The 15,240-nt window shown below is 39.6% G+C and overlaps 1 protein-coding gene across 3 annotated transcripts in view; it reads right to left on the bottom strand.

Annotated features, from left to right (window-relative positions):
- txndc16 (thioredoxin domain containing 16) overlaps window positions 1-15,240 on the bottom strand; it is a 134,211-nt gene that overhangs the window by 10,799 nt on the left and 108,172 nt on the right. For all 3 annotated transcript variants that reach the window (XM_069917022.1, XM_069917020.1, XM_069917021.1), the window contains 2 exons: window positions 11,655-11,821; window positions 5,416-5,606 (listed from right to left, as the gene is read on the bottom strand). In XM_069917022.1, coding sequence (XP_069773123.1) covers window positions 5,416-5,606; window positions 11,655-11,821 — 358 coding nt within the window. The remainder of the gene's footprint in view (window positions 1-5,415; window positions 5,607-11,654; window positions 11,822-15,240) is intronic.

The following is a 15,240-nucleotide window of genomic DNA, read 5'->3' as shown; positions in this document are numbered from 1 at the left end:
AGGTTGTTTCCCAGGAAATTACACGGTTGGCTGCACTTACGAGCTTGCACACCCCCCCCCCCCAGCGTTGATGGTGCTCCTCTGGCTTGTGCTGGGGGGGGGGTCTGCGGCCAGCTGGTCCCTGGACGAATGACATGGCTGAGGGTGGCCTAATTCTCCCTCTTGATGCGCCATAGGGTGTCCGCTGGGGGTGCGACTCATCGTGGGTCTGTGAAGTCTTCATCTGCTAGCAGGAGCTGAATGTCCTCGGGCATCTGCTCCAGGAATACCTGATAGAATAAGAAGCAGGATTTGTGATCCTCTGCCAGTGCCAGCATCTTATCCATGAGGGCTGATGGCGTCCAGTCTCCCAACCCGTCCAGATGCAAGAGTTTGGAGGCACGCTGTTGAGGGGAGAGACCGAATGTTCCCAGGAGAATGTTCTTGAGGGCTTGGTATTTACCCTCAGATGGTGGGTTGTGGATGAGATTGTCCACCCTGGCCACGGTTTCCTCATCCAGCACACTCATGACGTGGTAAATCATCATGGCATCTGTGGATATATTTCTGAGGTGAAACTGCGCCTCTTCCTGCCTGAACCACATATGTGGGCGATGGGTCCAGAAAGGGGCAGTTTGATGGCAACGGCATTGATTTCGGCTGGGTCCATGTTGCGAGACCAGAAAGACGTCTGGGCACTTTGGGGTCACCAATGTAGCGCAAGCTACAATGAAGAAACACACAGCCACCACGTTGGATGTCCTCAATGACTGTTTTATTCAAATCCAGCGTGCGCCCTTTTAAGGGTAATGTGAGCTCAGCCACAGCGTGTGCAATGACATCATAACGACTGCCCCAGGTGCAAACTGGGCTGTAAGCACGAGGCAGGGAGAACCCCTGACAGCGCCATCTTCTCATGGCTGCCCTGCCACATGGCGGTACAAGTGGGGCCAGTTCACCACGAGAGAGTGCGCCGCCACAGGATGTTAATTTGTATTTCACTGGATTTGTACTTTACTTGGCTCAATGAAAATAAAGTTGAACTGAATTTGTCTTGTATAAATACGGTGACCTATATATATGTCAAGAGGCTGCCAGCTGTATGCGATTCCATAGCACAAGAGACTTATCAATACAATACAGATGAATGGAGCTTGGGGAAATATATTGGCATGGATTGAGGATTGGTTAACTGACAGAAGGCAGAGTCGGGATAAATGGGTGTTTTTCTGATTGGCAGACAGTAGTAAGTGGGGTACCACAGGGATTTGTGCTGGGCCCACAGCTGTTCACTGTTTATATTGATGATTTGGAAGAGGGGACAGTGTAGTGTAGCCAAGTTTGCAGATGATACTAAATTGTGTGGAAAAGCAAACTGTACTGAGGATGTGGAGAGGGTGCAGAAGGATATAGTAAAGTTAGGTGAGTGACCAAAGGTCTGGCAGATGGAGTACAAACGGTAGTAAATATGAGGTAATCGACTTTGGTAGGAAAAAAAGAAGAGCAGATTATTATTTAAATGGTCCAAACTGCAGCATGCTGTTGGGAGTACTTGTGTATGATTCACAAAAAGTTGGGTTGCAGGTACAATGGGTTACTTAAGAAGGGAAATGGAATGTTGGCCTTCATTGCTAGAGGAATTGAATTGAAGAGCAGGGAGATCGTGCTGCAACTATACAAGGTACTGGTGAGGCTGCACCTGGAGTACTGTGTGCAGTTCTGGTCTCCATACTTGAGGAAGGAAAGCCTTGGAGGCAGTCCAGAGGAGGTTCACCAGGTTGACCCCGGAGATGAGGGGGTTGACCTACGAGGAGAAACCAAATTGCCTGATATTATACTCATTTGCATTCAGAGGAATGAGAGGAAATCTTTTTGAAACATATAAAATTATGAAAGGGATAGATAAAATAGAGACAGGAAAATTGTTCACACTGGTAAGTGAGACCAGAACTAGGGGACACAGCCTCAAGATTCAGGGGAGTAGATTTAAGATGGAGATGAGGAAACACTGTTTTTCCCATAGAGTGGTGAATCTGTGGAATTCTCTGACCATGGAAGCAGATGAGGCTACTCCAGAACCCGGGGCCATGGTTCGAGGATAATAGGCAAACCATTTAGAACCGAGATGAGGAGGAATTTCTTTACCCAGAGGGTGGTGAATCTGTGGAATTCATTGCCACAGAGAGCAGTAGAGGCAGGTTCAATGAATATATTTAAGAGGGAATTAAATACATTTCTTCAGTATAAGGGAATTAAGGGTTACGGAGAGAAGGCGGAGACGGGGTACTTAACATTAAGATTAGCCGTGATCTCATTGAATAGCGGAGCAGGCTCGAAGGGTCGAATGGCCTACTCCTGCTCCTATCTTCTATGTTTCTATGTTTCAGTTAGATTGATTTTTTACATAAAAAAGGAATTAAGGGATATTGGGAAAAGGCAGGTCAGTGGAGTTGAGTCAATGATCAGATCAGCCATGATCTTATTGAATGGCAGAGCAGACTCGACGGGCCGGATGGCCAACTCCTGCTTCTATTTCTTGTATTCTTATGTCCCAAAGGCATGCTTGTTAAAAAGGCCTTTATAAAGTACACTGTTTCTAGTGTGTATGTATGTGTGTCAGTGATGGTGATGGGAAGGATAAGATGGGTCAATGTAAAATTAATGGTATTTGATAGTTGCCATGGATTCAGAGGGCTGAAGAGCCTGCTCTTCTGCTGCATGACTCCTTCCTATCATAGGATGGACGCGATTTAGCAAAAATTCGTAAACATCAGTCGTGAAGGTATAAATGAGCATAAAATAAAATTATACAGATGAATTAATTGCTATTCCTATTATGGCAGGAAGGTTCATGTAGTGAATTTATTAAAAATTAGTCTGCTAGACTATAATGAAATACAATTCAAGAATGGTCTAGTTCACTAATTATATCAACATTTTCTGCAGCTTCTTTGGTGATTTCATGCCTTTAAATTAAATCAAAACAATTTCCCCTACCATAAACTGTGTTCCTACATTGTTTGCTAGTGGTTACACGACTCACAGATAATGTGAGAATGTCTGCACTTCAGTTGCCAATAAGAAACTTCAGTTATTTTATGGATTCCAAAATTTCTTACATTTTTGTTCCACCTTTACTTTTTGTCTGGACCATCTACTTCTTTGAGTTACAGCTCATTTCCAACATAAACCTTGAAACCAATTACAAATGGCAGTCAACTCAGTTGTTTGAACTCTCAGTCATGAGTCAGTGGGCTGGCTTGTTTTACGTTCCACTGAATGAGAACATAACCTCAACTGACACTTCAGTACATTTTTGAAGAGGTTAGGCATCATAAAGAAGTACTGTCTTTCCAATGAGACATTAAAACTACATCTGCCTTGTTTAGTGAATTCAATAGATTACAGAATTTATTATTTGGAAGAAAGCAAGGAGTTTTCCAACTCCCTTGGCTAAACTTCTGCCCCAATCAATGTTATAAAAGTAGATGAACCGAAGCATTACTTTCTCAGGATGTACATTTAGGACATCCCACTGTTGGGATGCATGAAAAAAAAGCATCTTGCCACTTGTAAATCATTTTGGGAAGTGAAGCAAACTGAAACAATTCTTGATCAGCTTTCTTCAACTGGCAACACAAGTTTACCACTCAGTATTGCAAAACTTGCAGCAACATAATTTTAGAACTGTCCTTTGGGGTTTTCCATGGTTAGCAAATTACAAACAGTCCTAAATAAAGTTTGGTACCAGCAGTACAACATGACATGGAGTCACACTGGAATTATGAACAGGCTGATTCAGTTTCAAACAAATACCAAAACATGGAATGAAGTTAGTGTCAAGGGAATCAATTGTGTAAGGATTGGCAAATTGGTCCCTATTTTTTTCTAACATTAGTCCTATTTGTGATAGATTTAAATCAAAAGTGGCTTCTCCAACTCTTATGTTTTGGTCATGCCCTATATCTGACAGGTATTGGATAGATATTTTTAAGACTTTGTCAGCTATACTGGATATTAGTTTGCAATCTAACGCATTGACTGTTCTTTTTGGAACTATAGTTCCAGAAGTGGGACGAGTTCCCACTTCCATACATTGCTTGTAGCCTTTTCTACATTGTTGGCTAGAAGAGCTATTTTATTTAAATGAAAAGATTCTAATCCACCTACTTTGACTCTGTGGTTCTCCCATATTATGACGTTTAAATTTAGAGAAAGTTAGGAAACGTACATTTGAAACATATTAAATTTGAAGAGACTTGGCAACCTTTTATAAATTATTTCCACATGACTTAGTATAATTCTTTTCCAGTCCAGACTACATTTTATTTATTTTTTCCTTGTTGGTGAAGACCAGACGATCAATTTTTATTAATAAATTCTCAGGATAGGCTGCCCAGTCTCTTTTTTTTTAAAGATTAAGTGGGGTTTTAAATAACATTTTTTTAAGATTTCAGTTTGAGGAGATGATAATATATTCATTAATTGTGGTGTAATGCAAAACATTATGTCATATACTGCTATATTTTTCCCTTTATGATTATGTACTCCTATTCTCCTCATGTATTGTTTACCTATAATATGATTAATAAAGACTGTAAAAGAAAGGAAGAACTGAATGGCTTTAGATGTCCAAATTTTTTGTTGCAGAAGGTTTTAATTTGTGTACTAATGGATCTCAAGCAATCAATCATCTCCATCTGTAAAAGTCTGACTGGAGTTTTATAGAGCTGCAACATTACCATTCAACTCTTGAACTCCATCCTCCAGTACAAGCTAGTGGCAAGTTTAAATGGAATACCATCAATATATATCCACAATAGACATTGGGTTTTTATAACTAAAGGTTAAGCCAGCTATCAATCTTGTGAAAAAACCCTGAGCATTCAGTTGCTTCTGACATTCAGAAACAGTCAAAAACATTCAAAATCTATTAAAAATCAAGCCAGGCAATTAAGTAATAAAAAAATAAGAATTGCATTTCTAATATACGAAGCCATGGGGAGAGCACACAAACACCTTACAGAGAGCGGTGGCTTCAAACCCGACTGCTGGCACTGTACTAGTGTGCAAGCCATGCCAGCCTTAATTGGATGTGAAGTAAACAATCACTTGTAGGTGTAGAAGAGGTAGAAATTTGCAACTCCCTTCTCTGAATACCAATGATGCTACATCATTCGTTATTTTAAAATTAAAATATACATAAATCTCTTAAAAGTTATGTGGTAAAACATGGATATATTTATTTAGGTTGTATATCAGGCATAATTTTATTCAATGTTTTCTGAAAACATTATCCACAACCATTTCCTGCTTTAACTGAAGTACACAAAAGAGCTGAGAATTTCTATCCACTTGGGAATATTGTATCTCATAAAGCAACACCTAAGCATTGCTGTTAACATTTAGTTCTCGATAAATGTTGATTTTACTCACGGGTGGGTGGCTCCTGTCCAGACTGGAGCTTCTTTAGCCAGTGCAACACGTTCTCTCTTGAAATAACCTGCTCTTCTGGAAATGCAAACACATGGCTACCAGAGCTGAGCTGCACTAAGATGAGTGCTGGTAGTTGTGGGAGGTAGTTCAAATATATTTGAAGAATCTCTTCTCCAACTTGTGTATTTCGCCTAAGTGGTACAAAAACATAGGAAAATGTTTACTGATTAAAATGCCTTCATAATAGGTAATTTTGACAATAAAAATATGATTTATGCTACTAATGAAGCATAAACATTGCCTATATGAATGCATTGAACACAGATGAATGATTTTTGAAATTATTTTTCATAAATGAAGAGGAAGTATTGTAATTAAATTTACTGGAATGTACACGTTTTGAACAGGTCACACAACATTCTGCCTCAATCCATTACTTCAAACCTTTGATTAACAAATAGCAGCATTTATGATCATGCAATAGAAATAACCAGAGCAATTCATATCAAAATATGATTAATGTGATACTTTCTTTATATCTGAGGTGACAAAGGTTGTATTCAAAACAACCCTCTTTTCACTCAGAATCACTGACTCAATGATCAAATGTAAATTAAAGTTTAATGAGTGCACTTAATGCAAGATGCATAATTTACGTATTAGCTGTTTAAAATGGCCAATGGAAACTAGTTATGTGACATTTTAAAAATCTGCAATACAGCTTCTGAAATGTCTGCCACCTTCTGCAAATGTGGCTTCCCCTCCACCAGTATCCCCTCACCCACAGCCCGCACCCACATCGTTTCCATTTCCTGCTCATCTGCCGTGGTCCCTTCTGCCCCCTAGATGCAACAAACATGGAATCCCCCTCGTCCTCACCTACCACCCAACCAGCCACTGCCTCTGACACTTTCTACAGGATCCCATCACCAAACACATTTTCCCATCTCCTCCCCTCTCAGCCTTCTGCAGGGACCACTCATGCCACGATTCCCTCATGCACTCATCCCTCTCCACCCATCGCACCCCTGGCACCTTCCCCTACGCCCTCAAGAGGTGTAAAACACTTGCGCCCACAGCTCCTCCCTCCCCATGGACTAGGGCCACAAACAGGCCTTTCACGTGAAGCAAGTGTTACAAGCCTAGAGGACCCCAAAACCCAACAGCAATAGAAATTCACCAAGACAAATGGTTACTTAAACAAAATTTGCTTTCAATTTCTTTAAACATAAAAACAGGATCAACCTTTAACTTATTACTATTAACTTAACCTCCTTTTAATTCTAAGCGCACGTGTATGTAATGTGTAGATGCTCAGGAAAGTTCTTCGTTTCACAGTCCAATCATTCACTTTTAACTTCTCCAAGTTCACCGGTATCAGGCAATTCTTATACTGTGCACAGTGTGACAGATTATGTTATATTTTGTATTGTATATAGATATATTTTAAAGGAGATAAATTGAGGGAAGTTTTAGTGAAGTCACATACAAACACTTGAAAACAGATCTCATTTAAAATACTGGAGCTCTGCTCAAGCCAGACAGGCCGGCTCCAAGTGCCTTTGCAAAAGCTTTGGGGAGGGTATATAGAGACATCATCAATGGATAGTTGTTTTGAAAAGCAACAAAGGAAATAACTCAGAGGACTGCCGCAGGCTGTCTGAGGGAAGTTTGCTGTTTACATAGAAACATAGAAGCAGGAGTAGGTCATTCGACCCTTCGAGCCTGCTCCGCCATTCAACGAGATCATGGCTGATCTAGGAGATCTAGAAGGGTCATGTGGTTTTGCAGGCAGAGGGAGTCAAACAGAATTTTCCGTGTGTGTGTGTGTGAGAGAGAGAGAGAGAGAGAGAGAGAGAGAGAGAGAGAGAGAGAGAGAGAGAGAGAGAGAGAGAGAGAGAGAGAGAGAGAGAGAGAGAGAGAGAGAGAGAGAGAGAGTGAGTGAGTGAGTGAGTGAGTGAGTGAGTGAGTGAGTGAGTGAGTGAGTGAGAGAGAGTGAGAGAGTGAGTGAGAGAGTGAGTGAGAGAGAGAGAGATCAGTTCTACAATGTTACATTCAGCAACAGCAGCTGGGACTGGAACAGGACAAGCTGGAAAGCTTGTGGAAAACCTCATTTTGAAGATAAGTGGTGAGTTCTTAGTTCTTCCTGGTCAAAACTCTTGTGGTCCATACAAGAGGAGAGGACTGGCTGCCCTATATTTCACTTTAAATAAGAGAAACAAAAAGGAACTCTGTGGTGACCTGAAAGAAAGAGGTTATCATCTGGAAAACCCTGATGGGGCAAGTTTCTTCGGCAAGACACTGAAGTGGCTGATTAGAAGGGATCAGTTTGTGACCAGCGAACAACAAATCTCTCTCTGGAAACCGACAGGAACATTCCTGAGCGGAAACCATTTACCTTTTAAGCACCAAAGCCTGGTGACATTCATAAATGGTAAATTCTGTGCATAGTATAAGAATTTCTGGCAACAATGAACTTGGAGGATGAGAAGTGAAATTGGACTGTGAATCAAAGAACTTTTCTGAACTTACACACACATTACATACACGTGCGCTTAGAATTAGAAGGGGGTTGTTAGGTTAGTTAATAGTAATAAGTTAGAGTGTGATTCTGTTTTCATGTTTAAAAATAATTAAAAGCATATTTTGTTTAAGTAACCATTTGACTTGATGAGTATCTATTGCTGCTGGGTTTTGGGATTCTCTGGGCTCTTAAGAACAGAATTTAACATTTATGAATTTTCACCAGGCTCTGGTGCTTAAAGGTAAATGGTTACTGCTCAGGAAGGTTCTTGTTGGTTCCAGAGAGATATTTGTTGCTCGTTGGAGACACACTTAAATCGATTTCCTTCGATCAGTCAATTCAGTGACTTGCTGAAGAAACTTAACCCATCATGGGTTTTTCAAATGATAACCTCTTCTTGCAGGACACCACAGAGTTCCTCTTGTTTCCCTTATTTCAGAAGAAACACTCTCGTCAGCCATTTCCTCTTGTAAGGACCACAGGGTTTTCACCAAGCTGAACTCAAAACTCACAACCCGTCTTCAAAATGGGGTTTTCAACAAGCCTGCCAGCTTGCCATGCAGCCTCAATTGCAGAACTGACCCCTCTCCCTCTCTCTCTCTCTGCTTGTCAAAACCAGAACCCCTCCCAAAGCTCCAACACAATCCTTGCAAGATCTTTATCAGCACTTGAGCCCCGACCTTTCCATTTGCACCTGCTTTTGAAATTCATTCCAAAGCAGTCCCATTGTCTCTGCAAAGTCACAGAGCCTGAATGTCTAGCTTCAGCCAAAGCTCTTGCATTTCAAATGAGATGTGTTTTGTTATTCTGTTTGTGAATCTTTTAAAGACATATTTATATATAATATAAAATATAATATAACCCGTAACACAACACTTCACTTGTACATTCAGAAAACCTACTTACTGCATCCAGTGAACCCTTTGTGGCATTCTCTACATCGGAGAGACAAGTCATAGACTGGGAGATCACTTTGCTTAGCACCTCCGCTGTTTGTAACCACAGTGACCTCCCAGTGGCCAACCATTTCACTTCCAGGTCACACACCCACACTCGCGTCTGTCCATGGCCTTATGTAATGTCCCACCCTGACCACAACACCTTATTTTCCTTCTGAGCACTCTCCAGTCACATGGCATGAACATTGACTTTACTGGTTTCCCTTAAACCTGCTTGCCTTTTCTTCCCCTTGCCCCCTTTTCCTGTCTTTCCAATTCTTTCACCCACACAGCCCTACCATTTCCCCCTCCCCCCTCATTGCTGCTGTCCCCTTCCTCGTTTCTCCACCAATCATCTCCTGCCTTTGCCACCACTCCCCACCCCTTCCCCACTCTTACACTTTTGTTTGGACGTTTGCTGACATTTTCTCATACCTTGATGAAGGGCTCAAACCCGAAATGTCATTGATGTGTCTGCCTTTGCTACATAAAGGACCCTGTTTGACTTGTTGAGCTTCTCCAGCATTTTGTATTTTTACTTCAGCCGCGGTGTCTACAGAATTTTGTGATTTACTTCTGCAATGAACCTATTGGTTGTTGATATTTGGTTACATCAGGCAATGATCAAATTTATTTTTGTGAATATTCATGATTTAACTGGTAGTCTTATTGAAGAGGAAATAAAGCTATTTAGCTCCTCCATGCACTCCTAAATTAAGGAACTGGCATCCTTCTCCCTTTTCTCATGTGAATAGAATTATCAAATACAAGATTTTCATTGGGCACTCAAACCTATTTCCTCTTTCATTCATTTTCACAAAATGTCATTAGGAAATTCATTTTTGGATAGATTTGCCTCATGGTGGTGTATAAAATTGTTCTAATACAGTCACAGATTCTGAGAGCTTTACAGCATGGAAACAAACCCTTTGGGCCAACTTGACTATACCAACCAAGCTCATCCCATTTCCCTGTGTTCAGCCACATCTTTCTCAATCTTTCCTATCCATGTACCTGTCTAAAAGTTTTTGGAACATCATAATTATCCTCCTTCTAGCACTTCCCCTGGCAGCTCATTCCATGTGTGAAGAAAGTGCCTATCTGGCCCCTTTTAAATCTTTTTTCCTCTCAGCTGAAATCTATGTCCTCTGGTTTTAGATTCCGCTACCCTGCGAAATAGGTTATGACTATTCACCTTATCAATGACTTTATAAGCTTCTCTCAGGTCCCCCATTGGCTTTCCATGTTCTGGGAAGAAAATTCCCAGCCTATCTATCCTCATCTGATCATTTAAACCTACATTCTCCTGAATCTTTTCTAGCGTAACAATGTTTTTGTTTTACAGCTGGGTGACGGTGCACAATTCTTTGTCTAGAAAAATGGTGTGCTTTTATAGTTTAAAATATCTATCCTATGAAAAAAGAAGGTTCTTAATTTCATCCATGGAATAAAGCAAGAATTAAATGATTAGGTGTTGAGAAGGAGTTGTGCCTGTTCAGCAAACAAGACAATCTGAATGACCTGAAATCAAGATTCAAAGTAGCGAGATATAATGTTAATATTCAAGGTAAGGTTGGATAGGTACATGAATGGGAGAGGTGTAGAGGAATATGGGCCAAATGCAAGTCAGTGGGACTAGGTGAGCGAAGATGTTTGGCACAGACTAGTAGGGCCAAACTGGCCTGTTTCTGTGCTGTAAATGGTTATATAGTTATATGGTTAATGGAAAGAAAACCTTCATGCATAAATTACATATTTGAAAAAATAACCCAAAACTACATTTTGATTAAAATCAAAAACATGGAATTTTGCTTTTCAAACCCCATTGTTGTTTTTCTGCCACAGTTGAATCAAAAATAGTCAATATTAAGGCAATATTATGGCAGTTTCAACTGATAATACACATAGCTCATTATACAGTAAAATCTCCATTATCCGGCATTCAATCAACCAAAAACTCAAACAACTGGCAAAAAAAAAATCCAAGGTAATAAATAAATTTAAAAATTAAAATAAATAAGAATAAAGTTTTAAATAAAAGTTTAAAATTGTAGATTCTCTGAAGCAACACCTAACCCCTTGGGAGCAAACATTAAGCAGGCAGAGCACCCGAGTCGTGCCCTGCCCGCTGCAACTGTTTGAATAAAGTTTCAATAAAGTAATGTTCTAATAAAATGGTGGCGCCCAGGATGAAAAGTCAGCTGACGGCCCTCACTCCTGGGGCAACTCTCCCAAAGTGTCTCCCTATCTCCTTATTTTTATTAGTACTAGGCATATTGTGGAATAAGTCTGTAAATTTGGGGATGGGGGGTCCAATTATGATGGTGGCACAGTTAGCGTCGTGGCTAATGCAACACTGTTACAGCACCAGCGACTTGGATTTGAATTTAAGTTTTGTAAATTACAGGAATTACTTGATTATAGTGAACTTTACATAATTAAAAACTACAATACTTTTTTTTTCAAATTACTTCACATTTTACATTATCTTTTATCTTTGAAATGGTGTAATCCTAATGCAAATTTAATAGGCATTGCAAGAGTGAGCCTTAGTCAACTGGAAAATTTACATTTCCAGCATCCATGATCCCCATAGGCTCTGGATAATGGGGATTTTACTGTATAGTTAAGTATTTTCAAAATTAAAACAAGTTCAACATTCTGACACCACCGCCAGTCATGCCTACATTGATTTTACGTTTCTTTCAATGTATTATTAAATTTAGAAGGAATAAATGCCTTTGTGTTTGATTACAACAAAATAAATGATAACTCACAGATCAATCCAGCATGTAGTATAAAGCTGCATACTTCTTATTTTGGTAAACTCTGCAAGTTCTTCTTTCACGTTCAAAGTTACGGTGTCATCATTATCAATAAATAGAATGAGTAATGGTTTCAGTGGTTTGAAGTAAGAAGGAAGATTTTCCACAGTGATTTCAGGCTAACATTAAAAAAAAAATCAGATTTTATATTATCCAATTACAAAGAATTGGTTAAGGACAGTTTTTTTAAAAAAAAACAAATATACAATTGTTTAGTTTTCAGCCTTCAAATCGACTTCCCAGTATTAATGATAAATATGCTTTCAGACACATGAATGAATACAAATGTTAACATCACAGTGCAATTAAGAAACTAATTGAAATAAATGAATTTATATAACATTCAACAGAGATGACAGAGTGCCAGTACATTCAAACACTGGCTAAAGGTATTATACTTAAATACACGCAGCACCAGAAACAAAGTGGAGATCTACAGGTTGGACGGTACAATGCGGTGGCGATTGTTGAGTCACGGCTATAAGATGGATGTCATTTGGAGCTGAATGTCCAAGGATACACAGCGTATTGCAAGGATAGGCAGGGTGGTAGAGGGGGCATTGTGACTCTGCTGGTAAATAACAATATTAACCTTTTGGGTTGAGTTAAGGAATGGTAATGGTATAAGGACACTAATGGAATTATATACAGGCCCCCAAACAGCAACTGGGATTTGGATTATAAAATACAACTGGAAATAAATAAGGTATATCAGAAGAAGTGTTAAAATAATTATGGGGGATTTTAAACATGGAATGTAGATTGGGAAAGTTGGGTCAGTTTAGGACCTCAGGAGAGAGAGTTCGTGGAATGCCTATGGCATGGCTTTTTGGAGCAGCTGGTTCATGAGCCACCAGGGGATTTGTACACTGTAATGAACGAGAGGTAATTAGAGAGCTTAAAGGTAAAGAAACCCTTAGGAGGCAGTGATCACAATATGATCGAGCTAACTTTGAAATTTGAAAAGGAATGGCTAGAGTCCGATGTGTCAGTATTTCAGTGGAGTAAAAGAAATTACAGTCACACAACAGAGAATTTGGCCAAGGTTGATTGGAAAAGCACATTAATGGGGTAGATAACAGATCAGCAATGGCTGGAGTTTCTGCAAAAAATGAGGAAAGAACAGGACAGGGACATGCTGAAAAGAAAGAAATTTGCGATTGCAAAAATAAGACTATTGTTTTTAATGAGGGAAGTTAAAGCCAAAGTAAAAGCAAAAGAGAGGGCAAACAAGGAAGCAAAACTCAATGAGAAGGTAGAGGATGGGAAACTTTTTAAAACTTGGAGAAGGCAACTAAGAAGGTAATTACGAAGGAAAAGATGAATTATGAATGGTTAGTAAGTAATATCAAAGAGGATACTAAAAGCTTTTTAAAATAAATAAATAAATTTTTAAAGACTGACCAAATTAGACATAGGACCGATAGAAAATGATACTGGAGAAATTATAATGGGAGACAAGGGCATGGCAGAGGAACTTAATGAATATTTTGGATCAGTCTCCACTATGCAAGACATTAGTAGCATATTAATGTCTTATTAATTAGCATATTAATGCCTTATGGCTCTCTCGGAAGAGAAGTAAGTGCAGTCAAGATCACAAGAGAAAAGGTGCTTGGGAAGCTAAATAGCCTAAGGGTAGATAAGTTTCCTGGACCAGATAGAATGCACCCTTGGGTTCCGAAGGAGGTGGCTATAGAGGTCGTGGAGGCATTGGTAATAATCTTTTTTAAAATATTTCATTTATAATTTTTTAAACTCAAACAATGTCAACAATCCATAATAATCCATGATGAAAATAACACACTACTTTCTCCAGTTATATACAAGCTTCACTGTTGAGTCCAATATCCCCTATCCCCTTGTCCCAATTAGTACATCCAAAGACAAAATTAAATAGACAATTAGCCTACAAAAGAAACAGCTACAATAAATTAGCCTTTGTCCTTTATTCCTGTAGGATTTGTATTGGTAATAGTCTTCCAGGAATCAATGGATCTGTCACGGTTCCAGTGGACTGGAGGATCGTGAATGTCACTGTTGTTTAAGAAGGGAGTGAGGCAGCAGAAACGTAATTATAGACCTTATTAGCCTGATGTCAGTGGTTGGGAGTCTATGGTGTCAATTGTCAAGGATGAGATGACAGAATAGCTGGAGGTGTTTGAAAAGATAGGCCCAAGTCAGCAGGATTTCCTTAAGGGAAAATCATGCTGGAAAATATAGTGCAATTTTTTGAAGAGATCACCAGTAGGATAGACATGGGAGAGGCAGTGGATATTGTGTATTTGGACTTTCAAAAGACCTTCAACAGGCTACTAAACAAGATGAGAGCCTGTGGAATTACAGGAAGGATACTAGCATGACTGGAGCATTGGCTGGTTGGCAGGAAACAGAGGGTAGGAATAAAGGGATCCTATTCTGGTTGGCTACAGTTACCAGTGATGTTCTGCAGCGGTTGGAGTTGGGGCCGCTTCTGTTAACATTGCATATAAATGATTTGGATTCTGGAATCGATGGCTTTGTGTCTAAATTTGCAGATGATAACAAAATAGGTTGGTAGAGAAGGTGGTGCTGAGGATACTGAAAGGCTGCGGAGGTTGGATAGATTAGGAGAATGGAGCAAAGGTAGCATATGAAATACAATGTTGTAAAGTATACGGTCATGTAGTTTGGTAGAAGAAATACATGGGCAGATTATTATCTAGGTAAGGCAAAAATTCAAAATTCCAAGTTGCAAAGGGACTTGGAAGTCCTTGTGCAGGATACCCTAAAGGTTGACCTCCAGATTGAGTTGACATTCATTTCTAGAGGGATAGCATACAAAAGCAGGGATGTAAAGAATCTATAAAGCACTGGTAAGACCGCACCTGGAGTACTGTGTACAGTTTGGGTGCCATATTTGAAAAAAGATGTCCTGGGATTGGAGAGGGTTCAGAAATTTACTAGAATTATACCAGGAATGAACGGGTTAGTACATGAGGAACAATTGTCGGCTCTTGGACTGTACTTGCTGGAGTACAGAAGGTTGGAAGGGGACCTTATAGAGGCATTTCAAATGCTAAAAGATCTTGACAGAGTAGATGTGGCAAGGACAAAGGGATTAATCAAGAGAGCAAAAATAAATTACGAAAGTAAGCTTGTGGCAAATATATAAAAACCGACTGCAAAAGCTTTTATAAATATGTCAAGAGGAAAAGATTGATGAAATCCAGAGTAGGTCCTTTGCAGTCGGAATCAGGGGAATATATAATGGGGAATAAGGAAATGGTAGACCAATTAAATTCTTACTTTAGTTCTGTTTTTACAAGAGAGGATACAAATAATCTCTCAAGGATGTTGGGAAACATTGAGACTAATGCAAGGGAGGAACTGAAAGAAATCAGTATCTCTAAGGACATGGTCTTGGGGAAATTGATGGGATTGAAGGCAGATAAATCCTAAGGGCCTGATAATCTACATCCTAGGGTACTTAAGGAAGTGGCCATTCAGATAGCAGATGCTTTAAGAATTATTTTCCAGAACTCGATAGACTCAGGAT

Source organism: Narcine bancroftii, chromosome 2 (genome assembly GCF_036971445.1).
Source record: "Narcine bancroftii isolate sNarBan1 chromosome 2, sNarBan1.hap1, whole genome shotgun sequence".
Taxonomy (NCBI): Eukaryota; Metazoa; Chordata; class Chondrichthyes; order Torpediniformes; family Narcinidae; genus Narcine; species Narcine bancroftii.
Note: the sequence above shows the minus strand (reverse complement) of the source record. Positions and strands in the feature narration are given on the sequence as shown.